At 54.7% G+C, this 25,945-nt stretch overlaps 1 protein-coding gene across 8 annotated transcripts in view; it reads right to left on the reverse strand.

The window, feature by feature from the left end:
- CNTFR (ciliary neurotrophic factor receptor) overlaps positions 1-25,945 on the reverse strand; it is a 448,395-nt gene that overhangs the window by 29,682 nt on the left and 392,768 nt on the right. For all 8 annotated transcript variants that reach the window (XM_053301733.1, XM_053301734.1, XM_053301732.1 and 5 more), the window contains one exon: positions 10,163-10,326. In XM_053301733.1, coding sequence (XP_053157708.1) covers positions 10,163-10,326 — 164 coding nt within the window. The remainder of the gene's footprint in view (positions 1-10,162; positions 10,327-25,945) is intronic.

Raw genomic sequence — 25,945 nt, forward strand, 5'->3', positions numbered from 1 at the left:
TCATGGCTAATCGCTGTTGATAGACCTAGGGGCCATTTACATGACCGGGTGGGAAGGGCAGCGCCGGGGGGGGGGAGGAAGGCTGGTTCAACTTCCCCCCAGACGAACACTGGACTCTTGCTGGGAGTGTGGACCACCCTCCCAAACAATCTGTGCTGTGTGGCACAGAGCAGCGCTCCAGAGGCCGGGATGATGCCTCCCAGCCTCCAGATATCCCACAATGCAGCACCTGACATGCACAGTGCATTGGGGATTCCCCCAGGAGTTGGGCGCTCTAGGCGCCTGTCTCTGTGTCTGCTGGGGCTGAACGTAGCCCCGGCAAGCACATGATCCGGTGCCCAGGTAAAGGGCTCACTCGAGCCCTTAACCCAGCAAAGAGCTGGGTTTCAAAGCTGGGCTAGGCGGCACTGCCCCGCTGGGATCGGACCCGATCCCGGCAATTCTCATGCACAACCTAACCCTAGTCTGGGTTAGGGTGTGCGTGAGAACAGGCTCCCCACCTCAATTAATTCAAGCCTCTAGAGGCAGGGGCCATCACTCCAGCTAGTGGCCATTGTGGCTGGGGATTCTGGGAGCTGAAGTCTAACCGCCACTGGGGAACCAAGGCTTTTGCCATCGCTGAATCGTGGGCCGAGCCGTTCCCCAAGGCCTGGCTTCAAGAGGCGGCCGGCCTCTTCTCCAGACCTGTGACGGTGGCCTTGGCCATGCTGCTCTCTCTCTCAGTCCTCTGAACTCACTCCTGAATTGTGAGTGACTCTGCTCAGGAGATTCCCGCGAAGGTGCAAGCGGCTGATCCCATTTCAAAGCAGGGGAGAGAAATCCGACCTGAAAGCAGCAGGCAGCCCCTTTCCACAGCTGGAAAGAGAGAGCTGGCAAAACCAGGAGGAGGAGGGAGGGCGCGTTGCTGCTGCTGGGACTCCTCTACAAGGCGCTCTTGGGGGCCATTTCGCTCTCCCGTGTTGGTCCTGTTTTAAATGGGCTGCTTAATTGGGCATCTGCTGCCGTCACAGGGCTCTTGCGGGCCTGCGTGCTCTGAGGCAGGGGGACTGCGTTGGTATTTGGGGTAATCGAAAAGGAGGACGGTGAACAGTCAGCAGCCGAATGTGTACGCTGAGCGAGCAAACGCCAGCTTCCGAGAGCTGAAGAAGCCCCCAGGAGAGCAGACGGGAAGCCGTTGGAGATCTGAGAGAGACTGGCGGGAAGTATTAGCAGAGAACGAGGCGGCAGAGTGAGGCGGCCTCAGGAAACAGTGGCCACGAAACGAGAGAGCGGATCCTCTTGGGAAGAGCGAGAGCCGTGGAATCGGGACACTGGCCTGAAAGGCTGAGAGCCAGGGAGGCTGAAGTGCAGAGATGGCACGGGAAGGCCAGGGAAAGGAAGCCCAAGCTCAGCAGGGCAGGCGCTGTGGGAAAGGAGCCACACCAGACGCCCAACCAGAAGCCCTGCTGATGCCAGAGAGAGCCAGGAAGCAGGCTGGGAAGAGCCCCTGGGGCTGAGGAAGGGGCTCTGGGACGACTCGAAGATGTCAAAGGAGGCGGCAGGCGGGCGATGGAAAGAAGAGCAACCTGTCACTACGCGGGCAGACCAAAGAAGGTCTGAAGCAGGGGGAGGGGACAGGGAAGGCGGGGCGGAGTTGCGGGGAGGGCAAGAGAGGCCAGATGTGGACAGAGAGGAGCCCAGCAGAAGCCCCGAGCTCCTGTGAACTGCAAATGGGGCTCATCTTTCGGAGGTTCTGGGTGCAAATCCTGCCCAACATGCACCGGATGAGGCATGAGCTGCCGGCCTCATTTCCTCAACGGCAGGAGGTGGTGAACGCCCACTTGTCTCAGAGGGCTGTTGCAGGCATGACTGGGAGAGGACGAGCCAAGGAGCACTTTTGCACATGGAAAGCAATGCCCAGGCGGCAGCTGCCTGTCCCGGTTTGGTGCTGGGCTTTTCAACCTGGATACCAGCAGCAACCCGGCTTGGCAGCATGACAGACTTCTGGCCATCTCTGTGGATGGCCGGCTGGGTCCCATGTATGCCACAGCCAGGGCGAGCAGGACTCGGAGAGAGGGGCAGGCAGGCAGGCATGGGGGTGGGGGTGGCGGTATGGATCACGTGTGCCCAGACGGGGCAGAAAAACTGGAGGACACTTCCCGGGGCTCTTGCAGAGCTGTGGACAGTGGATGATACTTGGACCGGAGAGGCCAAGGTGCCAGGATGATCAGCCCAAGGTCTTGCCATGCCTGAGGCAAAGTGCCCAAGGCTGCCTTGCCCCATGCCCCTGGTGGGGGCCAGCCCCCTTTCAAAACCAACCTTTGCAAGCTGTGAATGTGGCATGGAGGGCCAGGGGGGCAGGTTGTGGGCAGCTACCACCGCCACCACTATTTCTATACCACTTTCCAAGAAGTTCCCTAAGTGGCTTACGGAGCGAAAGAAACAAATGCTGCTGGCAACCTCCCTGCATGCTTCTTGCAAGCTCTGCATAGGTCGGATCGGCCCCAGAGAGTTGCTCACCGTCCCCACCAGGTCCAAATCCCTGCTGCTGCCACGCCTTAAGGCAAGGGCTCTCAGCCTTGGGCCCCCGGACGTTGCTGGGTGATGGGAGTTGTAGTCCAGCAAAATCTGGGGGCCGACTGCTGGGAAGCCCTGCCTTAAGGGGAGCGGCTGCCCCTCCGTCCCAGGACCTCCCGTCTGCAGAGCTGACCTGCAAGCTCAACACTGACCAAGCGCTTTCTCCTTCACCACCAGCGGAAGTGCCCAATCTGGTTTACATGCTGCACGATGATGGACTTTTATCTGTTTTTTCCCGTCAGAAGAAAACAACCCCCCCCACCCCCCGCCAATCTGGTTCATATACAGCACTGGGATGGACTTGATCTGTTTGGACTGACACAACAGGAGCGTATGATTCACTTCTACAGCATACTGGCGCTTTTTACAAGGCACAGTGTTTTGCCTCCCAATTTTAAGCTCTCTGTGATCAGCAGATCTGGCAGCCGAGTGTCCTGTTTTCCGCTTGTGTGGCTGGCACATGCCAGACCTCTCCCTCTTTCCCAGGCCTGACATCACAAACCCAGCACCGCTGCCAGGAACCCTCTCCCCGCTTGGCCACCAGATAGTCCACTTTGCTGCCTGGCTCCCCCTCTCCCCACTAGGATGGCCTCTTCTACGAACAGCCTGCCGGCTGGCTCAGGCCAGGTTGGGTTTGCCTAACCCAGCACCTGGTTTCCTGCAGGGGCCAGCCAGATCCTTCGGGAGAGCCCAGCAGCAGGGCAGGAAGGCCACAGGCCTCTCGCACCCGCCACCCCTCCCAAAGCAGCTGGCAGTCTGCCCCACCTGGGGGTTCCACTCAATGGAGCTCCATATCTGCCCATGGCCCACTTCTCTAGGGAGCGCCCAGCAGAGTTCCCTCTCACAGGGATCCCCCGATGTTGTGGACTACAACTCCCATAATCCCCAAGCAAAAGCCATTGCAGCTGGGGATGCTGGGACTTGTAGTCAACAACATCTGGGAATCCCTCCTAGAGGGGACACTGGTGCCCAGTCCTGGCTACAGCAGGTTTGCCAGTTCACACAGCAGGATCCTGGCGACTGGTCAGAGTGTCACCTTCTCCCTGGAGCTGACAGGAGCTCTTCCAGCCTGTCTTCCTGCCACAGAAGGTGTGCCGGGCTTGCCTGGATGTCAGCCTCCCTGGGGCTGGGGAAAGAAGCGAGCCGCTTGGCCCTAGCAGGGGACGTCCTGGGAAGCGGGGCTTAGAGCACTAGGCCAGCCTTCCAGAGGCTGGAGCCTGCCTGGGCTGGGACTGGCACTGCCTCTCTTTCTTGCTGGGCAAGTGGATGGCTGCCCACTTCACCAAGTGGCCAGATGATTAGGACTCTTATTGCAGTCAGACTCAGCTGCCTCCTCCCCATCCGCAGTCCCCCTCCGACCTCCAGCTCCAGACCATCAGACCACCTGCTGCCTTGTCATCCTCTTCCACAGCTCTAAGCAGTGGAATGTCTCCCTTCTTGGCACTGCAGAGCTCCTCTCCTGCCTTCCTTGCAAAGGGATCTGCCAGCCGGGCACAAGATGAGACCTGCCGGGCATGTCTCTGTGTGTGTGTGTGTGTGTGTGTGTGTATGTGTGTGCTTTTGCCCCAAAGGACAATGCCAAGAATCCAGAGGAGGAGCCAGTTGGCATGTATTTGGTGTTTTTTTTGGGGGGGGGGCTCCTCTGCTTAGATACTGGGGGCAGAGAAAGGAATGCCAGAAGAAAAAAGGCAGGTCTGCCCAAACAAAGCAACACCTGTCCAAAATGGACCGTGGGCGGCCTGAACAGCACTACTAAAGGACTACTCATTTCAACATTACTGCCTCTAGTACATCTAGTCAGGGTGCCAGCCACTGGCATTTCAGCGACTTTTCCAAATCTAAAATTTGAACCTAAAAAAATGGAGGGAAGTTATTTAACAAGATCATTCTTGTCAATAGTGTGTTACAGCAATAATGTCAAATGGGTTGCTCCTCTCTAACAACCTCTTGTTTCTTTAAAAAAGAACCCAGCAACCCACTCCCTCCACACCTGGAAATTGGAACAATTCTTTTGAGAAGAGTATGAACTTATTATTATTTTTATTTTAAATCAGATTGGTGGTAGGGGAATTTTTAAAAAAATGTTCTTGAGAACTGCTGTTCCCAGGTTTTTTTTTTACATTTTATTTCTGGTTTCCAAAGCTTTTCTCCACACCCACGAAAAGGAAAAAGGGAAAGGGAAGAAGTCAAGGCTCTCTAGGGGCCCAGGAATGAGAGCAAACAGGCTCCCTGACAGAAACACCGGATGCAGAGGGCACACAAGAAAGACATATTCCAGGCACTCTGTTGCACATATGTACAGGTGCCTCTAATGTTTGGGTGTGAATGTGTATACATGCACTCATTGTAAAAGGGAACCTGGACACAGACCCCCACCCTCAAATGTAGGGTACATATAGGAAGCAGTGTGCTGCTGCAAGTGCATTGAACATGGAGTGGGAATAACTGTATTTGCATACTGAGCTGCACTCAGACGGCAAGTGGATGGGATGTCATGTGCGAATAGAATTTCTGTCTCTATGGGTTGTGTTTCCTGGAAACAACTGAAAGCTGAAACGGGCTGGGCTGCCAGGTCTGCTGATTGAGCCTCATTTACTTGCACGCACACACACACCCCCCTCCCTTCCCAGTTTCCCTTAAGAGAGACAAGGACCTGACTGACTTATCCATTGTCACTCACCTGTCCCAGGAACAGCTGTGTTTCCCTCCCAATTAGCCCACTGATCGGATCTTTCACTCTCCATCCAGTTTCACAGATAGCGACGCTGAAGAGTCTATTCAATCCATGCCTTGTAGTAAAGATAGCGGAATGCTTGCAAATTCCAGACGGACCTGCTCCACGAGACCCAAGGACCAGAGACGGTCACTCAGGGAGATGCTCAGAGGTGCTCCGCTGGCTACGGAGCTGAGCCCTGCCTCCCTGGCACACGTGGTGAGCCTGCAGGCACCAGGCAGAAGGTCCACCGGGGTGGCAGAGGGGCAGCCAGAAGACGCGGCTCAAAGCTGGCTGGACGGAGCCACCCAGGACAGCAGGCCTCCCGAGGGCAGGGCGGGGCAGGGGCCGCGGTCAGCAGCAAGGCGGGCTGCAGCATCGGAGCCACCCCAAAAGCACAAAGGAGGGCAGCGGCTTGGGGGGGGGGGGCTGAGGATCAAAGCAGCCCTTCTATACGAACAGCAATCCTGGGCCCCGCCCCTTAAGCACAAGAGGCCAGGGATATCAAAGCACGGCACCTCCCCGCCCCACAGCCGCCCGCGAGGGCACTGGGGGGGGGGGCTCTTGCCTCTTCACTCCGGGATCTCTGAGCGGCACAGGAGGCTGGGGTGCTCTCTGGGCTGCCAGCCTTCCTGTTTGAAGGGCAGGGACTGAGCACTGGCGGCCGCAGCAGCACCCCCTCCTTGAGACTCTCAGCCCTTGTCCGAGGCTGCCCTGCCCTGCGCCACGCCAGGGGCCCATCCAGCCCGGGAACGGGGACTCCAGCCAGAACCTTTTGCCTGCAGAGGCGGTGCTCCCCTCCTGGGGACGCTCCTTGGCTGAGCAAGACCTGCCATTCCTGGCTCCTCCTCACTGGGTTTGGGAGGGTGCCGAGGCCTCGGGCCAGGGGTCCAACCCACCCACCACCCGGATGTTCTCCTGCACAGCCCTCGTCCATCTCCCCAGGGGCTGGACCCCCGAGACTCCTGCCTGCCTGACCTCAGGATGTGTTCTCCACAGCTTGCCCCTCCCTCCCTGCTCCAAACAGCGGGCTCAGATCACGGCAGGGGCTGTGCTGTCTGCCTGATGGGCTTCCAAGCTGCCCCCCCCCCGGCAATTCCTCAGCCCCACTGCCCATGGCTTTCTGCCTGCAAGCTTGGAGGAGGTGCTGCCAGTCTGGGTAGACCACACTGAGCTAGATGGACCAATGGCAGCTTCCTGTGTTCTCCAGGGACATTTGGCTGGGGCACAAATTCACACGCCACCCATCACCTGGGGCAGGCCATGTGTGTGCAGACTTTCCCCACCCCTCCGCCCTTTCCCATGGAGCCAGCACCGGGGGGGGGGCACTGACCTGGCCCACCCGCCGGAAGCAGAAGCACAGCACGTGCCCACTTCTTGGCTCCGGGCATCAGGACTCACTTCCTTCCTGCACCCTGTGGCGACTGGGCTTCCGGGGGTCTGCTTTGCAAAGGAGGAGTGCCCGTCTGGAGGGAGTCCCGCCTGCCGTCTCGGGAGACTGGGCACTGCCCTGTCTGGCTGAGGGCCACAGAAGCTGCCTCGAGGTTGCCCCCGAGCACTCCCTGCCTGCCTCCGCCCTGGCACCTCTCAGGGCAGGCAGCCAGCTCGCCCTGCCCGTTCCCTCTGTTGCTTCCACATCTCCTTGTTGCTGCTGCGACCTAAGAGCCATCAGACCACCAGGTGCCGAAGGGTGAGGATTGCTGGGCTTGTGGCCACAAGCAGGAAGAGTCCTCCTTGATGAGCAGAGTCTGCCCTGCTTAGCATTTGAATGGGAGGCTGCATGTGAGATTTCCCCCTCTGGGGATGGGGCCTTAGCTCTGGGAGGAGCATCTGCATGCAGGGGGCTCTCAGGTCCCTCCCGGGAAGCATCTCCAGATGGGGCTGAGAGAAACTCCTGCTTGCAACCTGGGAGAAGCCGCTGCCAGTCTGTGCAGACAATGCTGTGCTAGATGGACCAAGAGTCTGACTCGGTAGGAGGCAGCTTCCTATGACCCTGCTGCTGCTGCGGCTGCTGCCTGGCCCTTCTGGGCTTCCATCCGGCAGGACAGTCGTGCCCCTGAGCAGTCACCGTCCCCCGGCCCAAGCCCCACTGCTAGTCCGCACAGCGGTGTGTTCCTCTGTGAGTGTGGAAGGGCTCCCTCTCCAAGCACAGCCAGGCCTGCCCCACACATATCAGCCCCCCGGCTGAGGCTGCTTCTCTCCTGCTGCAGGGGGAGGGGCTCCATGCCAGGCCAACCCACCCGCCCCACCCCTCCGGCTGCCGTTTGCTAACGATTTGCTCCCTCCAAGCTGCCGAGGAGTTTCCTTCTCCCTCTCCATTCCCCCCACCCCCTCCCACCCCCAAAGCAATAATCCAGCAGAAATATGATAGCAGCCAAGCAATTTCCATGTCCCTGACAGGACGGAGAGTGTTATGGCAGAAGATAGTCTATCTCCTGTTCACAATCTATTGTGCCAGGGAGCACATAAATGCTGTGACATTTATACTTTAAATACCTTTTACATTGCGCTGGGCAAGTTTTACGTTGAACATATGGATGGAAAACAAGCCCCCGTTTCAGACTGCAGAGGGGGAGAGCCTCTGTGAAGGCAAGAGGGAGTTCAAAGGGACGAGAGGAGGCCAGATCCTTTGTCTCGAGGGCTGAGAGGGGCTTCCTCTGCTGGCGACTTGAGAGGTGCCAGTGTCACTCCAAGGGCGCCATTTACACCACAAATGGAAAGTGATGGGAGTCCTGTTTAACCGGCATGCTATCCCCCTGAGGCTTGAGGAGGAACCTGGGAACGGAGGAATTGTGAGGGTCCCCTGCATTTCCCTTCACACAGAACCCCCAGGGTTTAAGGAGAGGAGAGCTGGTCTGGTGGTAGCAAGCATGACTTGTCCCCATAGATAAGCAGGGTCTGCCCTGGTTGCATATGAATGGGAGACTAGAAGTGTGAGCACTGCAAGAGATTCCCCTTAAAGGATGGATTCACTCTGGGAAGAACATTTAGGTTCCCAGTCCCAACTCCCTGGCAGCATCTCCAAGACAGGGCTGAGAGAGATTCCTGCCTGCAACCTTGGAGAAGCCGCTGCCAGTCTGTGGAGACATTAATATTGAGCTAGATAGACCAATGGTCTGACTCAGTATATGGCAGTTTCCTCTGTTCCTTATGGAAGAGAAAGCACAACATTTAACCCCATTTATGTCTGTCGCAGCAGGGAAATGACTTGACAAGCAAGCCAGAGGTTGCCAGTTTGAATCCCCACTGGTATGTTTCCCAGACTATGGGAAACTCCTATACTGGGCAGCAGCGATATAGGAAGATGCCGAAAGTCATCCTCTCATACTGCGTGGGTGATGGCCATGGCAAACCCCTCCGTATTCTACCAGAGGCAATGACAGGGCTCTGTGGGCGCCAGGAGTCAATACCGACTCGACAGCCCACTTTAGCTTGCATCTGGAGTGCAGACATAGCTCAAATGACAGATGAGCAGGACCAGGTTCTTCCAGACTCTGGGAATATACCTCTTAGTCCATGGGGTTCACCTGAGCCACTTCTAATGTCAAGGCGGGGGGGGGGTCATTCAAGTCATGAGTCTGGAGAACCTCAGATTACTTAGGAGCCCTGGGCAGCAGGCCCGGTGGTGGAGCTTTTAACCAGCCCCTTCCAGGCTCCACACCCACATTGCATGCTGGAGGGCTGGTCTTATGGCAGCAAGCATGAATGGTCCCCATAGCTAAGCAGGGTCTGCCCTGGTTGCATATGAATGGGAGACTTGATGTGTGAGCCCTGCAAGATATTCCCCTGAGGGGATGGAGCCGCTCTGGGAAGAGCAGCAACTGCAGTCTGGTATGCAGAAGGTGCCAAGTCCCCTCCCTGGCCGAATCCTCAAGATAGGGCTGAGAGAGACTCCTGCCTGCAACCTGGGAGAAGCCGCTGCCAGTCTGTGAAGACAGGGGCGTAGCGAGGCTGGAGTGGGCCCAGAGACAAGATTTTAAAATGCCCCCCCACCCCTGAAGCTCAGCTCATGAAGTAGTAAAGAAATCTTAAATGAGGCTGGATAGTGGTAACAAAAAGCATAGTTATAGATATGGATATAGATATAACCTATGTGCCACAATAGAACATCATCCTAAATTATTTTTTAAAGGTTTTGTCAATTGTGGACAATGCAAGTCATTGAATGGTCCTAGAGAAAGACAGGCTGTTCTGGTAGCTCCAGGTCTTAACACCCCCATCAATTTCGGAGGATGAATCCAACTGAAGGAAGCCCGGGTGGGTGCGCGGCTGGGGGAGTCAGTCATGTGACTTGCCTCTGGGCGCCCCCCCAAAGGCAGTGGGCCCCCGGACAACTGTCTCCCTTTGCCCTATTATAGTTACGCCCCTGCTTGAAGACAATCCTGGGCCAATGGTCTGACTCGGCAGAAGGCAGCTCCTTGTCTGTTCCTATGGCAGCCCAGCCCCTGACCGACACACACCGATGAGAAGACCTACAGAGAGACCCTTTGCCTATGACTGGGCATACAGAGGCTCTGTCCTCACAACCACAATCCGTTGCAGTGTCCAGCTATCACACGACTACAGCTCTGCACATGGGAGCTCTGTCCAGGCATTCTAGGGAACGTGGTGATCAGGGATGGAGCCCACTGCTGACACCCCCCCCCCCAGTTCTGTGCACATACCACGTGTCTGAAATGGCCACTGCTGCCGTCTCTATCGGGGGAAACTGCTCTGTCTCCAGCCCCCGCAGGGCCCCCCTTTGCATGGGGCCATGACCTGAGCCTCTGCAGGGCAGGGCAAGCCAGAGCTTCAATGCCGAGCCATGGTGAGTCCAGGAGCTCGGGGAGGCCAGCCAGCCGGAGAGGGCGGCCCCCGTGTCCCCGGCAAGAGAACCCTGGCGGTGCCACTCACGTGCTGCCACTGGTCGATGATGAGGGGCCGGTACCGCAGGAAGAATTTGAGGGGGAAGGAGTCTGGATCAGGCCACGAGGAAGGGTACTGCCACGTCACCAGCAATCTCCGAGGGTTGTTGGGGATCGGCCTCGCAACCACGTTCTCCGGAGGGTCCGGCTTTACTGTTCAAAGAAACAGGACACGGGAGAAGAGGGGGAAAGTCTTGGTGAGAGAAGCACTCATTTGCAAATACTGCCTCTGGAGGATGAACATCTCCCCAGCTAGTTGGAACGCAGCAAAGTCAACCACAAACCCATAATCTGAAGGATTCAGGAGCCCAGAAAACTACATTTCCCAGGCTGCCGGTCAAGTTGAAGGGAGAAAGAGGAAGAGGTGGGGGTGGGGTGCAAGCAGGCCTGGTAAGGAGGCAAACTGATTGAGAGCTGGACCCAAACTTTGCAGAGGGGTTATCTGTCGCTTGCCCCTCACTGCTCCAAATAGTGGGCTAGGCTTAGCTCATGGCAAGGGCGGTGCACTGCCTGCCTGATGGCCTCCCAAGGTGCCCCCTGGAAATTCTTCAGCCCCACTGCCCATGGCTTTCTGCCTGCAACCTTGAAGAAGATGCTGCCAGTCTGGGTAGACAATACTGAGTTCGATGGACCCATGATTGGACTTAGTAGAAGCTGGCTCAGGTTGAGGAATTCAGTGCTGGGAGCAGTTCACTGTCCCACTCGCCATTTAGAAATCTGCCACCATCACTCAGAGAGGAGCTGGGACTTGTCAAGTACAAGAATATAAGAAGAGCCCTGCAGGATGAGGACCAAGAAGGCCTATCTAGTCCAGCATCCTGTTTCCCACAGTAACCCACCAGATGCCACTGGGGAGCCCACAGGCAAGAGCAGAGGGCGCGTCTTCTCTCCTGTTGTTGCTCCCCTGCAACTGGGATTGAGAGGCATTGTGCCCCGGAGGTTGTAGGTGGCCTGTAGCCATCGGACTATTAGCCACTGATGGACCTATCCTCCATGAAATTGTCTAAGCCCCTTTTAAAGCCATCCAAGCTAGTAGCCATCTCCACATCCTGTGGTAGAGAATTCCATAGATTAATTATGGGAGGGGGGAATACTTCCTTTTGTCGGTCCTAAACTTCCTGGCCATCAATTTCATGAGATGACCCCTAGTTCTAGTGTTGTGTGTGTGAGAGAGAAAAAACTCTCTCTGTCCACTCTGTCAATAATTTTAGACACCTCGATCATGTCTCTCTGAAGTCGCCCCTTTTCCAAATTAAAAGTCCCAGGTGTTGCAGCCTTGCCTGACAAGGAAGGTGCTCCAGGCCCCTGGCCCTCTTGGTTGCCCTCTTCTGCAGCTCCCCCAGTCCTTCTTAAGATACAGTGACCAAAAAGGTACACATTGCTCCAAGCACCTGTGAGGGCACAGCTGGTGGGCCACAAGCTGTGCAGGCCTGATGAAGAAGGGTCTCTGACAAGCACCTGGGAAACAGGGGCTTTGCACAGGAGAGGGGCTGGTCACATTCCAGATTCCAGGCTACAGCAGTGTCACTACTGTCCACTAAGTGTGCTTCCATACTGCCTGAGTTTCGACCTGACACTCCCTGCACTGTCAGCAAGGTGCCGATCACATTTCCGACACCTTCTTTCGGATTTTATCCTTGCGTTTTAGTCCTACAATGTTGCATGTGAGCTGCACAGAAACAGCTGTATTTTCCCGTTGTAGGAGGGCTGCGCAGGCTGTTTACGTTTCCAAAACGATCCTGCCGAGCCAAAGCATTTGACCGCTGAACAGCGTATTGTCTGGAAAGTGCCCTGGCAGGCAAAGGCGGCTGCTCAGAGGGAGAGAGCTCCACAGAGAGCAGCGGCCAGACCCTAAATCCAACTCCAGGGCCAGTCAACTTTGGATGTTCTCCCCCAAGCTGGCCTGATGAGCAGCAGGAGGAGAGGCTGGCCTGGCCTCCTCTCCTCCTCTCTCTGGAGAAGAGCTGTGTCTGCAAAAGACACTGTCATGCCAGGACTGGGACATTCAGCTCCTCTTAAAAGAATGAAACAGGAGACGCTCCTGCAAAAGCCGGTCTCTTCCCCCCCCCCCCCCCAGCTTATTCCCTTGCTCACATCAAGCTCCCCCCCCCGGCCCCAGGGCACCCACATACCACCTTTGTTCAGCTCCATTCCCAGCACCCACTGTGGGAAAGTGTCAAAGAGCAATTCATGTAGAACCAACAGAAGTGGGTTTCCTTTTGTCCTTGTGGAGAACACAATACCCCAAAGAGAGAATGGCTCCGTGCTTTGAAGTCCCCATCCAGCCTACAGACCCATTATGGTGGAAGTCATCTCAGGATTAATGGAGTTCTCAAGGCTCCCCAGTTGAGACAGATGCCTCGACTGCCTGGCTGATCACGCCTCCTTTCCCTCCGTGACTTGCCTTTGCAGCTTCTGTGGCCACTGGGGCAGGTGGCCCCAACCCTGGAGACCAATCCCAGCGGAGGGCAAATCCCAGGCCTAGTATGTGCAGGGAAGGGGCAGAGAGGCGGGACAGACTTGGAGATTTTGGATGGAAAAGGTGTGTGAGAAGAGAGCCCGGAAAGAGAGGGGATAAAGCTGACAGTGGCTGATAGCAAGAAGACAGTAACACTGAGCATCTCTAGAGCTTCTTGTCGGGTTTTCAGAATACATCACATGCCTGATCTCAGAGCCAAACAACATGTGTCACCCAGAACGGCATATACGGAAATCCCAGTGACCAGAAAAGAAGAACGGGGAGGGTGTGAGCTGTTCAGCACAGACACGGTGGATGAGGGAAAGGGTGCTCTGTTTCTCACTGCAATAGGGCCGGCGGAGAGCTGGTCTTGTGGTAGCAAAGCATGAATGGCCCCCTTTGCTAAGCAGGGTCCACCCTGGTTTGCATTTGGATGGGAGACTACATGTGTGAGCACCGTAAGATATTCTCCTTAGGGGATGGGGCCACCCTGGGAAGAGCAGCTGCCTGCTTGCATGTAGAAGGTCCCAGGTTCCCTCCCTGGTAGCTTCTCCAAGATAGGGCTGAGAGAGACTCCTACCTGCACCCTTGGAGACAGAGCCACTGCCAGTCTGTGTAGATGATACTGAGCTAGATGGGCCAAGGGTCTGACTCAGCAGAAGGCAGCTCCCTATGTTCCCAATAGCTCCCCCGCCCACCCCAGCAGCTGTTCTCCCTGCAGAATCCCAAGTGCATGTTTGCAAAGATCACCCTCACCCAGGCTTGCAAGTCACAGCATGGGCCAAGGGAGAAGCTTGCCTAAGGCAACCTAGTTCTTGACATGCAACCTGGGGATTTGGGGCTTGCAGCTCATGCTTTTAACCAACACCCAGTGCCCAAGCATCATCCCTCCACTCTGACAAACGTCCTCCCCCCCATGAAAGGCCTTGTCTACTTTATGTATTTATTTGTGTATTTATGCTAACTGAGCAAAGAGGCCCCCCTTTTAAAGGGGTGATTCTCTTTACTGAGCAGGGGGAGAGCAACTGGCCCTCTCCGTCCCCAGCACAGCATTCCTCCCGTGGCTGTGGATGGTGTCTTTGAGAACTTTGGTTGAAGAGCGGCATATAAATATTTGGAGGAGGCGTCGTAGGGATCTTCTTAGCAGCCGGAGGGCTGACTTGAGCTTCTTCAGGCCCCTTGAGGCACCTCCCACCCCCGGCTGCCTGGCCTGTGTTCCAAGGCACAGCTGCCTCTGGCTCCCGGCAGCTCCGGCTGCTCCTCTCTCCCACATCCCGCCCCAGTGCTGCTAATGAGAGCAGTCCGGCCTCCGCAGGCTGGCCATTGGTCAGGCAGAGCTCTCGTCAACCCCGGGGCGGGGCAGGTGGGGAGAGAGAGGAGCCAATGGAGCTCTGGGGAGGGGAGGCAGCTGCTGGGCCTCCTTGGGCACCCCCATCCTGGCTGGTTAGGATGAGCCGCTCCCGGCAGCTAGATGGGAAAGGATTGCAAGGGGCAGCTGCTCCCTGGATGCTGGGACCGAGCAGCAGTTCTTCTCGGCACCCTCCCTGGAGACAACAAGAGGCCGGGCTCCTTGGCTCCCCCCAGCCACTGGCTGCTGCCGCCCCCTGCCCCTGGGAGCTCAGCACCTCTGGTTACGCTGGGGCTTGCCCCCTCCTCCTGCTGCCAGAGCTCCCTGGTGCCTTCTGCCTGTGCACAGGAGAGGCCGCAGGAGGAAGGGAGGCGCTCTGGGCAAGGCACACAGACCTCAGCTCACTGCCCCGGACTTTGGCTTCCGCTCCGCTCCCAGAGATCCCACCAGATACAGTGACAGGGAAATCAGTGCACAGAGGCCTCACCAAGTGCACGCTAGCATCGAGACTGAGGGCTGATTCTCATGATCGGTCTCATGGCCACTGGGGACTTTTATGGCGTTGATTCACTCGTCTCTAGGTGCGAACGTGGGAGGGTCCGAAAGGGGAACTCAAGTGCCGAGTCACCTGCATTTGGTGCCAGTCCAGCCAGGATCAAAGGGTGGGTGTCATTTGCCCCAGGGCTAATTTCCTCAGGGGAGGAGAGCTGGTCTTGTGGGAGCAAGCACAAACTGTCCCCTTTGCTAAGCAGGGTCTGCCCGCGTTGCATTTGGAGGGGTGACTCCCTGTGAGTGCCGGAAGATATTCCCCTTGAGGGGAGGGGTCCGGAGCTCAGGGGAAGAGCAGCTGCAGGCTTCCATGACCCCAGGTTTCCAGGTAGGCCTGGGAGAGGCTCCTGCCTGCAACCTTGGAGAGTCGCTGCCAGTTAGAGTAGGCATTGCCGAGCTAGGTGGACCAAGGGTCTGGCTCAGTACAGGGCAGCTTCCTAGGCTCCTTCCAATGGCTGCCGCTTTTCTTCAGCGGCTGTGCAGTGTGTGTGTGTGTGTGTGTGAGGTGCGGGGTGGGGGTGGGGGAGGCTGTGTGGATTCCAGATGGCCGTGCAGCCCCTCATCTCGCTCCAGGGCCAGGCCTTTGGTGCGGACGGGGCGGGGGGGGCACATTGGCTTGCACTAAATGGGTCTTGGAGCCCGAGTGCATTAGGAAAACCATAAATCCATCTCTGGCTCTGTGGACTTTGCAGCTTTTGGCTTCCAGAAGAAGGAAGAGGCTGTGGAGCTGAATGGACCCAGATGATTCCCACTTCCAGCTTAGTGTCAGAGGCTGCAGAGGGCCCTGGGATAAAAGGTCCTGGGTCAGCGCCGCAGGAGATGGTGTGGCGGGAAGGGCTTGCATGTGCTCACTTTTTCCAGCCGCTTGCTCTGCAGGTGTTTCGCAAAGGGGGCCGCCAGCCAACTTCTCCTCCCTTGGTGTCAATCCAGTTCTAGCTTAGCAAAACCCCATTCAGTGAACGAGGGGGAAGCATTCTGATAGCACAAAGAGAATTAGGGGAGGGGGAGGGAGAAGCAGATGTGGGGGAAAGGAGAGCTTCATAGATGGCTTAGGAGGCTGGAAGGACAGCATGCAGGATCACAGGGATGAGCCTGGCTGGATCAGGCCAAGGGTCCACCCAGCCCAGCGTCCTGCTTCTAGCTTCCAGCACCAGCCGGCCAGGTGTTCTGGGCCAGAAGGCATGATCAGCTGCCTCCCAGCAACCGCCTCTGAAGAACAGCAGTAAGCTTGTGCATAGCACTTCTGGCGTGTGAAAAGCACCCTCAGATGCTTTCTCTAGATGTTATCCTTGCAACGGTCCCACAAGGCAAGTCAGTCTGATGATCCCCATCCTGCATTGGGAGAACTGAGGCTGGGAGGGAGAGGCTTGCCTGAGGCCTCCTCGTGAGTTCATGGCAGACGGAGATCGAACCAGGACAGTCCTGAGTCAAAGCTCAGAGCACTGCGCTCCATGGCCAATGACCACTGAGGGACCTCCTGCTCTTCCTCCTCCATGAATGGGCTGGATCCCCTTTTCAAATGAGCTAGCTCTCACTGGCCATTGCTAGGTCCCATCCTGACAACAGATTCCATAACAATGATGTCCTGCATGGATGGCTTTCCTTTGTCGGTCCTGAACCTACTGCTGATCAGCTTCACGGAGTGACCCTGAGATACCAGGAGCCCTTCTAGATGTCTCCGCCATGCCCCCTGTATGGTGCTGAATTCCAACCTCTGAGCATCAAAAGGGAGCTTTAGGTAGGAGAGGCTGTCCTCTTGGACCACAAGCCCCTTCACAAGCTCAGCCATTAAGCTCCAGAATTGCCCCTCATCCGAACCGGGAAGGATGCTAGCCACCCTGGGTTTGGGACATGGCAGTTATCGGGAGCCTGATGGCCTGGAGGTGCTCCTGCCCCAATGCAGTATCGACGCGGTGACTCGGTGGCGCTTCCGGTGCAACGTGGTGAGTCTTCTTGGCATGGAGTGGGGGGAAAGCTGGCAGGCAGTTTGCATCTGCTTGCAGGTGATGACCATGCACATCCTTTTGACTCAGACTGCAAAATGGAGCAGAATAATGGGCTTGTTGCAGAGACAAAGCGAAGAAGAGAAGGAGACGCCACTGTCTTCATTTGATGCCATTTCATTTATTTATTTTATGCCTATCTATCTATCTATCTATCTATCTATCTATCTATCTATCTATCTATCTAAATTCATGGAGGACAAGTCTATCGATGGCTACTAGCCTGAGGGCTATAGGCCACCTCCAGACTCGGAGGCAGGACGCCCTCCGCTCTTGCCTCTGGGCTCCCCAGAGGCATCTGGTGGGCCACTGTGTGAAACAGGATCCTGGACTAGATGGGCCAAGTTGTGCCTGACCCAGCAGGGCTGTTCTTATGTGCAACTCCAGCCCTGAAGCCAAGCAGAACTGGGCCTTGATGGGAGACTGCTCAGACACCCCACAGATGCTGCTGTGAGCTCCCAAGGAGGAGGCATAGATAGAAACAAGGTTGGGAAAGAAGGGAAAGGGGAAAGTGTGTTCTAAGGCTGGTTGGGGTGAAGACAGAGAGGGCAAGTCAGGGAGCTCATCAAGCGAAAGGCCACTTCCGTGGCTCTTTATGCTGTTTCCTTGGCCAAATGAAGAACATTCATCTCTGGTGCCAGGAAAGTCTAGGTGGACTGAAGCCCATCTGAGATGGCAAAGACTGGCCCCTACTCTGGAGAGCAGAACCAGATGGCCCAGGGTGGTGGCCGGCATGTGACCTTCTGAAGGGGGCCACATCTCTTGGCACTATTACAAAGGGTAGCTGGAAGCCTTAAAAAAAAACACCACCCACTTAACAGAGAATTCCTGCTTCAGCTGTGTGTGGAAGTGTGGCCAGATGATCCACATCAGCCAGGATTCCTCTGTGTCTGCACCAGCTCATTTTCATCTCTGGTCAATCACTGAAAAAATGGGTATGAGGAACAAATACCAGGTCAGGCCTCATTCAGAAGGTCCACTCATCTGATTTTCCTGGATTAGTGCCCCCTCTCCTTCTTTCTTCACGAGAAACTTTGTACCTCATTAACTTAAGGTTGCAGCAATCATTGGGGAGAAATGTCCTCATTCCGTGCTGAAATGCCATAATCAAGGCTGCTGCTCTGCCTCTCCTCTTTCATTATCAAACTCTGCATACATTCTGCATAAATTCACCTGGCACCGCTTGTTATTCCTGCTGTTGAGGGGAAGGAAGGAATTCTTCTGGTTTCCCACTATTCCACAGGCCCACTCACACAGTGGAGAAGAATCCATGCTGCTGTGTCAACATATCTGGCATGCACAACTGTAACTGGACACATCCAGCACTATTTTCATAAAATGAAGACTAAAATCCTAAATCCACAATCCCAGAAGGAAGCTGGGATGCATCAGATACGCACAAAGCCTGGTGTGGAGTGGGACGATATGAGACAAACAGAAGTGCAATGCTGCAAGCTGAGAAACTGGAGCAACCATTGAACAAGGAAAAAGTGTCGGGTTTTGCTGCTATGAATGCTAAGAGCAACAGAGAAGTAATTTTTTTCCCCTGGGAAAGGGTTGCTATTTATAGGCTCCCTGTCCATGGACAGATGTAGATCCCATGGAGGAACAGTCCTTTTCTGGGATACGCCCCTTCCTGGGCGTGACGTAGGAAGATCTCCAGCCAAGTATGAATGGGAGCACTTCAAGAGACGTCCCTGGAGCCCCAGGCAGAGGGAAAGTGAGGAGGGGCATCATTTCTTTTTTGGAGGCAAGCCACGGTGGACCGGGTGCTCTTCCCAGACTGCCGACTTTCAAGGGGTCCCAAATGCCCAGATCCTGAGGTCCTTTAAACATCCCCTGGCATTCTCCACAAGCGCCAGAATGGCTCCCTCAGGATCTTTGCTGAGTGTTTGCTAATGCTTGGCCATCTCATTCAAGACATGGAGCTGCGGCCTCATACCAAGTCAGACTCCTGGGCCCTCCAGCCCTGTCCTGCCCCTACTCAGCCTGGCAACAGTGCCCCCTCCCAGGAGGGATCTTGGGTGGAGAGAGGCCTCCTCCATCCCTGGCCAGCAGAGACCCTGTTCACGGGAGGTGCCGACCCTGGGATCTTCAGGATGCAGAGCATGTGTGCTACTAGCACGGAGATGTGGTGGCGGCAGAGGGAGTGCAGGGACTGAAACAATATTCTACTCCCTCCCTCCCCAAACCTTTTCGAAGCAGGGTGAGCCCTTTGATGACAGGGAGTCACTTTATTTCTTGATTTATTATTTCTCTGTGTAAACTGCTTTGGGAACTACATTGAAAAGCAGACTATAATTATTTGCTGTGGTTATTGGGGGTGTTCATAAGCAGCACGTCAGCTTTAGAGATGAAACAAGAGGTGGAGAGACAGCAGACACAGAATGCTGCCTGATGCACTGTGCAGCCCAGCATGGAGCCATCCAAGTCTCAAGCCAAGAAAAGCCTTTCTCAGACCAGCCCCCTGAAGATGCTGCCGGGATCGGAATTTGGGGCCTTCTGCTGGCAAAGCAGGTGATCTGCCATTGAGCTCTGGGCCTGCCTGAGGGGGCAGGATGAAGGGGGCCCACCAAAGAGACCCTACTTAGCCGTTCCTGGTTTAGCACTTGGGGTGATGCCTTGTGGACCTTCTGGTCACCTGGCTGAGAGCTGCTGCAACTGGCAAATTAATGTAGTGAAATCCATAACTGATTGTGAAGAGCTCCCAAAGGATCTCTCCAAACTGGGTGAGTGGGCAACAAAGTGGCAAATGCGGTTCAATGTTGGCAAGTGTAAAGTGATGCACATTGGGACGAAGAACCCCAACTTCAAGTATATGCTGATGGGATCTGAGCTGTCGGTGACGGACCAGGAGAGGGAGCCTGGGGTTGTGGTGGACAGCATGTTGAAAGTGTTGACTCAATGTGCGGCAGCTGTGAAAAAGGCCAATTCCATGCTAGGGGTTGTTAGGAAGGGGACTGAAAATAAAACTGTTGATATTATAATGCCCTTTTACAAAACTATGGTGCGACCACACTTGGAGTACTGCGTACAATTCTGGTCACCACATCTTAAAAAGGACATTGTTGAACTGGAAAAAGTGCCGAAGAGGGCAACCAAGACGATCAGGGGCCTAGAGCACCTTTCTTATGAGGCAAGACTACAACACCTGGGGCTTTTTAGCTTAGAAAAAAGACGACTGTGGGGAGACCTGATAGAGGTCTATAAAATCATGCATGGTGTAGAGAAAGTGGATAGAGAGAAATTCTTCTCCCTCTCCCATAACACTAGAACCAGGGGTCATCCCATGAAATTGACTGCCAGGAAATCTAGAACCAGCAAACGGAAGTACTTTTTCACACAACGCATAATCAACTTGTGGAATGCTCTGCCACAAGATGTGGTGACAGCCAGCAACCTAGATGGCTTTAAGAGGGGTTTGGATAACTTCATGAAGGAGAGGTCTATTGACAGCTACTAGTCGGAGGGCTGTAGGCCACCTCCAGCCTTGGGGGCAGGGTGCCTCTGGGTACCAGTTGTGGGGGACTAACAGCAGGAGAGAGGGCATGCCTTCAACTCCTGCCTGTGGCTTCCAGCAGCATCTGGTGGCCACTGTGCGAAACGGGATGCTGGACTAGATGGGCCTTGGGCCTGATCCAGCAGGGCTGTTCTTATGTTCTTAATGCATTTCTGATTTAAGTATTTCAATGCATTTATTTGGATGTTCCAATTATGTAATGAGAGCTTTGTTGGTTGTAAGAGTTTGTGTAAGCCCTCTATTGTGTATTCATTTGTTGTTAAATTGTTTCTCTAGATCTTCCAAGTGAGAAATTTACACAATTTTCGTGAGACTGGAGTTTGGAGTTTTTGAAGATTTGTTACAAGCTTAGGAGAAACCTTAATAGAGACTGAGGAAGAGCATTGAAACATGGTTTCAACACCACACATTCCCTTCCTTATTGTGTTTTCTCCAATTCTGATTGTATTCTCATCTTATCACATGTCCTTAGTTTCTATGCATTGGGGCATTGCTATAGCTTTCATTGTTCATACCAGTTCATACCAGTATTACCTATGTTTATTACATTCCACCAAAGTCTTTATTTTTAGTACTCCTCGTATCTCGCTCTTCTCACAACTGGCTCTTGGCCAGGGTCCTTCCCACTGGAGCAGCACACCTGGGACTTTTACACATGGCAGGCTTTACTGCAAGTTTACAGGGAAGATTTACTGTGAAATTGAAGTTGTCCCAAAAAACCAACACAAATTTTTTCACCCTGGACATAAATCGGGCTGCACTCTAACATGCAGTGAAAAACCCGAATCATGTCTGGAGTGCTCCCCGATAACTCGCAGGGACTTCGGGGTAAATCTGGCTGATATGTAGATGCACCCCCTGCTCCATTCCGGAGGAGATGTGAGTTAAAGGGCTCCAAGAGCCCCTTGTGAAAAAGCTTCCGGTTGAGCCTTTCTCCCCCTCTTTCTGGCCCCCGGTCCACTCCTGGTAACTCAGGTGTGCTTGTGAGCCCGATGAAGGCCCGTCTTCTGCAGCCGCCCCTTTTGCACCCTTGCCCTCTCAGCAGCCTGCTCAAGACCCCTTCCTTCTGAGGTCAAGCGGCCTCAGCTCTGGAGAGAACCACCATCCTGCTGAACGGAGGGCAACCCTGTCCCAACCGCCCCCAGTTCTCTCTCTTGGCACATTTGGGCTCTCATCACGTGGCGAATCAGGAGCTGCGCCTGCCCTGAACGCCTTTTGATATGCAGAATAATTAGCGCTGTCAGGATGCTACATTTTTAATGCCATGCGTTTGTGTTCCATAATTTGCCCAAGGCTCCTATTATAAAAGCTAGGGATGAAGTGCACGCGTGCTTTCTCTCTCTCTCTCTCTCTCTTCCTCGTTGCATTTGTTGTTTTCTTCTCCTTCACATTGCGAATGCAAACACCATCTGTCAAGGCTGTGTTACCCATTAGAGCTGTTGAAAAGCAACTCAGGATTCTGCAATGTGCCTCTCTGCTGCTGCTGCTGCTGCCGCCGCCCTGGTCCAGCCATGCCACCCCAGCCCACAAAGCAGTCCTCACAAAGGTGCCGCTGGGCCATCTGGAGAGGCTGGCCAAGTCACTGGGCCACTTCATGCTCACTGCAAGCTGACTCCCCCCAGCAGATTCCGGCACACGGCCCCAGCGTTCGGGAGGCCCCAGCCTGTGCCTCGGCTCAGCTTGTCTTGGGTCTGCCCATTTTTGCAAGGTTTCCTGAAGGAGTGGGCGTTCTCTTCCCGCATGGCTGTCCAAGACGGGCTTGCCAGGAGTGCTCAGAGGTGTGTGAAGAAAACGACATGACTCAAAAGCCAGAGCGAGAGAGCGGTCCTCCCACCCTCAGCCTAGGGAGGAGGCCTGTGAGCAGATTTGGTAAGCAGGCTGGTCAGCCTCACTCAGTGTAGCTAACCTCAAAGGGCTGCTCTGAGGATCGTCTTGGAGGAAGGGCGGCCTCCCCTTCTTTCAGTGACTCTGGACATGATGCACATGGAGCAATGGCAAGCAAGCTTTCTCGGGGAACTCAAATGCCATTAAACATTCTTTGGGAAACCTCAGTGCGGGTGAACCTGACCAGAACAGAGGCTAAGTGGGAGACGAGCTGGCCAAAGTGCCGATAGCAAAGCAAGACACCACCCAAGACTTCAGCAATTTTGCAGATGGACTGGGATAAACTAGACCAGGCCTGCTCGACTTTGGCCCCCCAGCTGTTTTTGGACTGCAACTCCCATAATCCCCAGCCAATAGCCAGGATTATGAGCTTCAAGCCAGGGCGCCTTCCCTCCCTGGGTATGTGTGTGAGTGAAATGCTGTGCCAAACAAAGTTGCACTCCAGTTTGCATATTTCTTTCATATTTTGTTGTGGCTCAGGGGATATACAGTCAGTTCTTCATGTTATTCTGTACTGTCAATTTTATAGGGATGCTCGTAGTAAGTTTATTGCTCCTCTCTTAAAGAACTATCCTGGTCATACTGATCAATTTTACTTGGATGTTTTATTGTCAAATTTTAAACTTGTTACTTCTATAAACGTGGCCAATTTCTGTTTTGTTGCATCCAAACTTCGTAGAGCTTGTATTAGCAATCTGAATATTTTGTAAATTATAATTGTATTATTTTAAATGTTAAGCTGGTCTAAGGACCGTAATAAATTTACTACTACTACTTTCATATTTTGCAAAATCTAGCCTGCCACTTTATACTAAATTGCATAATTTCTTCTGCTTTTGATAGGTTAGGGAGGCAACATGTGATTTGCAGGGCACTGCAAACTCCCCACACCCCTCCCCACTGAAGACCCCGTTGAGCTTCCCTTCCCTCTTTTGAGAATTCAGCAGGCATTGCCCATATATTCCCAAGCATGTATTGAATACCAGCTGCAGGGGAGTCACAGTCTTGGGGGCGGGGAGAGAGAGAGAGCGAGAGAGAGAGAGAGTGAGCATGCCTCCACTTCTTGCCTGTGGGCTTCCCATTGGGGCATCTGGTGGGCCCCTGTGTGAAACAGGATGCTGGACTAGAGGGGCATCCTTGGGCCTGATCCAGTTGGGCTGTCCTTACGTATGTGTATCTGTAAGGGCTCGAAACAGTGGCGGAGCAAGGAAGCCAGCAGCTGCTGCCACCCCGGCCACACCCCACATGGCTCCATTTCTTAAAGGCTTCAACCAGCACTGGGTTCCCAGCCTGGCCGGGAATGCACCTCTCTGCTTTTGCAAGCAGGGAGAGGTGCTCCTGGCTGCAAATTTGGCAATGGCAGAAATTTACTTGCAAACGGGGCACACAGCCGTGGATACGCCCCCTGGGCCTGACGTCAGATGCATGGGGCGTGGCTGGGGCACAAGGCGTGGCCCCTGAGCGTGGCGGCCCGGGTTCTTTGAACCTCCTGCTCAGTGGTGGCTCCGCCCCTGGCTAGAAACTTGCTATTTTTTAAAAAATGAAAGCTGAAGTACTCAGGAAGTTGGTGCCCCGCACCATATTTTGCAGGTTTTCTGTGCTACTGCAAAACTGGGGCCACAATAAACTGTGGCTGGGGACGCTGGGAGTTGTAGTTCAGCAACCTCTGGAGGAGCCCACATGAAGAACCACTGCTCTAGACCGTGCCGAGAGAGGGCTTTCAAGCAGGAAACATCTCAAGAACGCAAGCTGAGGGCAGAGCTGAAGAGTGGCTTGGCTTCCTAGGTGGCACGTGCCACTACCGTGGCTTCTCAAACAAGCGTTGCAGGTTTTTGAAACCACAGAGAAACCTGCACAACCTTCCGAGTGAGTCAAACGTTCACACCATGAGCAGCGGTTCCTCAGCTCTCTGAAGACTGGGTGCCTGCCTGTAGTCTCCGCTTCTTTGCCAGAAGGCTGAGCAGGGAGCCTCCAGGTTGCACTTTACGAAGCAGAAGGACACAGCGTTGCCACCATAGCTTAAGCAGTAGCAGCAAGCACGGGGCAAGGTTTCCGCCTGCGCTGCATCTCAGAAACCCCAGAGGTTGGCTTTGAGAGACAAGAGTGTCCATTGGACAAAACACTGGGAGATTTTATAGCTGCTGGACTCTGTCCACACAGCTCTTCTTAAAGTTGCAGCAGATACAGCAGCTGTCATTGGCTATCACCGGTGCGCCAAAAGGAAAGGGAGAGGGCCCTGTTTGCAGAGAGTCTGTATTACCTTTGCACATGGCACTGCAGAGAGGCACCTTCATGCTGCATAAAATGCTATGCTGCAGAGGAACCTGAGGAGTGTGTCTTTTTAACTGGACTTTAGTTTCCTCCTTTCCAATCTGACCCCACCCCCACTTTCATTTTTGATTGTTTGCACAGCTGGTCTGGGAAGTCTCTCTTCATCGCCCTAGGTCTCCTCAGAGCAAGGAACAAGTGGCACTTGGCTCTGGAGCACATTGAGCGCCCTCCTGCAATGCTGGCAAGCAGCCCACCCCGACCACCTCCACGTCTCATCTTGAGGCAGGGGCAGAAGCAACCCAGCGCCCGGCCATCATTTAAAGCGGAAATGTGGCGCGATTCCTCGCACCTGGTAGCTCATCACTGTTGGCGTGCAGCTGCATCACAGGATGGCAAGAGAATGCACCCCTCATTGGCCACTCAATGGCCGCTCCTCAGTCTGGCGGTGAGAAAGGGAAGTTTCTACCAGATATCCAAAGCAGGGAGTCTTGCTGGGAGAGGCTGGCTCATCCCAGCGGTTTGGAGGATCTCCCCCCACGCTTAGGGCTGGCTGGTCCAGCAAGGAAATGCTAGGACAGGCCCAGTTCACTCCCAGCCCAGAAGTGACACAACAGCCAGACCAGGAGGGAGCCCCACGTGGTGTGAGCTAGACTGCAGGAACCCCGGGAGGAAGGCCAGGGCGGTCCTCTCCTACGAGGCTCCGCTTGGGCACCAGGAGGCAGACACGTTTCTGCTGTGGACACATTACGTGGCCTTATGGAAGCCGCTTCCTCCTAGACTCAGTTTTCCACCCATAAAAAGGGCAGAGGGAGGAGGGGGAAGAGGGAGGAAGAGGGAGCTGGTGGGGGAGCAAGCCCAGTGCAGACTGCCTCACATTTTGCAGATGCAGAAAGCGTGGCATCCAGGACAAGAAGCTGCCCCCACGGATGGAAAATGCAGTATACGTTCTGCCTCCCTGATTTCACTAGGGCAATGCAGCCCAACCCTTTGCAGGTCTGCCTGGAAGCAAGTCCTGCTTAACTTGGTGCAGATTTATTACTCCCTAATAAGTGGGCTCAAACCTGCAGCCGGAGCGTACAGATCGAGCCTTTGCTGGATTATCTACAGTGTGCACAGAGGACGGCAGAGAAGTGGTTCCGTTACAGTATGCCGCTGTCACTGAGCGTAGATCTATGGCCAGGGAAGTCCCACAGAAGTCGAGAAGGTCCAGTTTCCTTTCTTTTCATTGGTTCCTCCCCAGAAATAACAAACTTTGAGATATTTCTTTCACAGGCATGTGGTTATTCCTGAAGTCCTGGAGAGTTGCGGCCAGTCAGTGTAGAGACAATACTAAGACAGAAGGACCATGAGTCTGACTCAGGAGACAGCAGCTTCCTATGTTCACTCAGTGTTATCTGGGAAGATATGATGTGCAGTTCTTGCCACTGAAGCTCCAGAGTTCCTGATTCCACCCCCGCCACATCCCCGTATATCCAAGACCATCTTGGGCCACCCCAGGAACACAGGAAGCCACCCGCTAGAGAGTGAGACCCTTGGTCCATCCAGCTCAGCAGTATCTACAACACTGACTGGCAGCAGATCTCCCTGGTTTCAGGGAGGCGTCTTTCCCAGCTGTCACTGGAGATGCTGCCAGGGAGAGGACCTGGGACCTCCTGCATGCCAAGCAGATGCTCTGCCACTGAGTTATGGCCCCATCTCAGGCCCAGCCCCTACTTCTGAGACCCAGCCAGAAGAACGGA

The sequence above is a fragment of the Hemicordylus capensis genome, chromosome 2, assembly GCF_027244095.1.
Source record: "Hemicordylus capensis ecotype Gifberg chromosome 2, rHemCap1.1.pri, whole genome shotgun sequence".
Lineage (NCBI taxonomy): Eukaryota > Metazoa > Chordata > Lepidosauria > Squamata > Cordylidae > Hemicordylus > Hemicordylus capensis.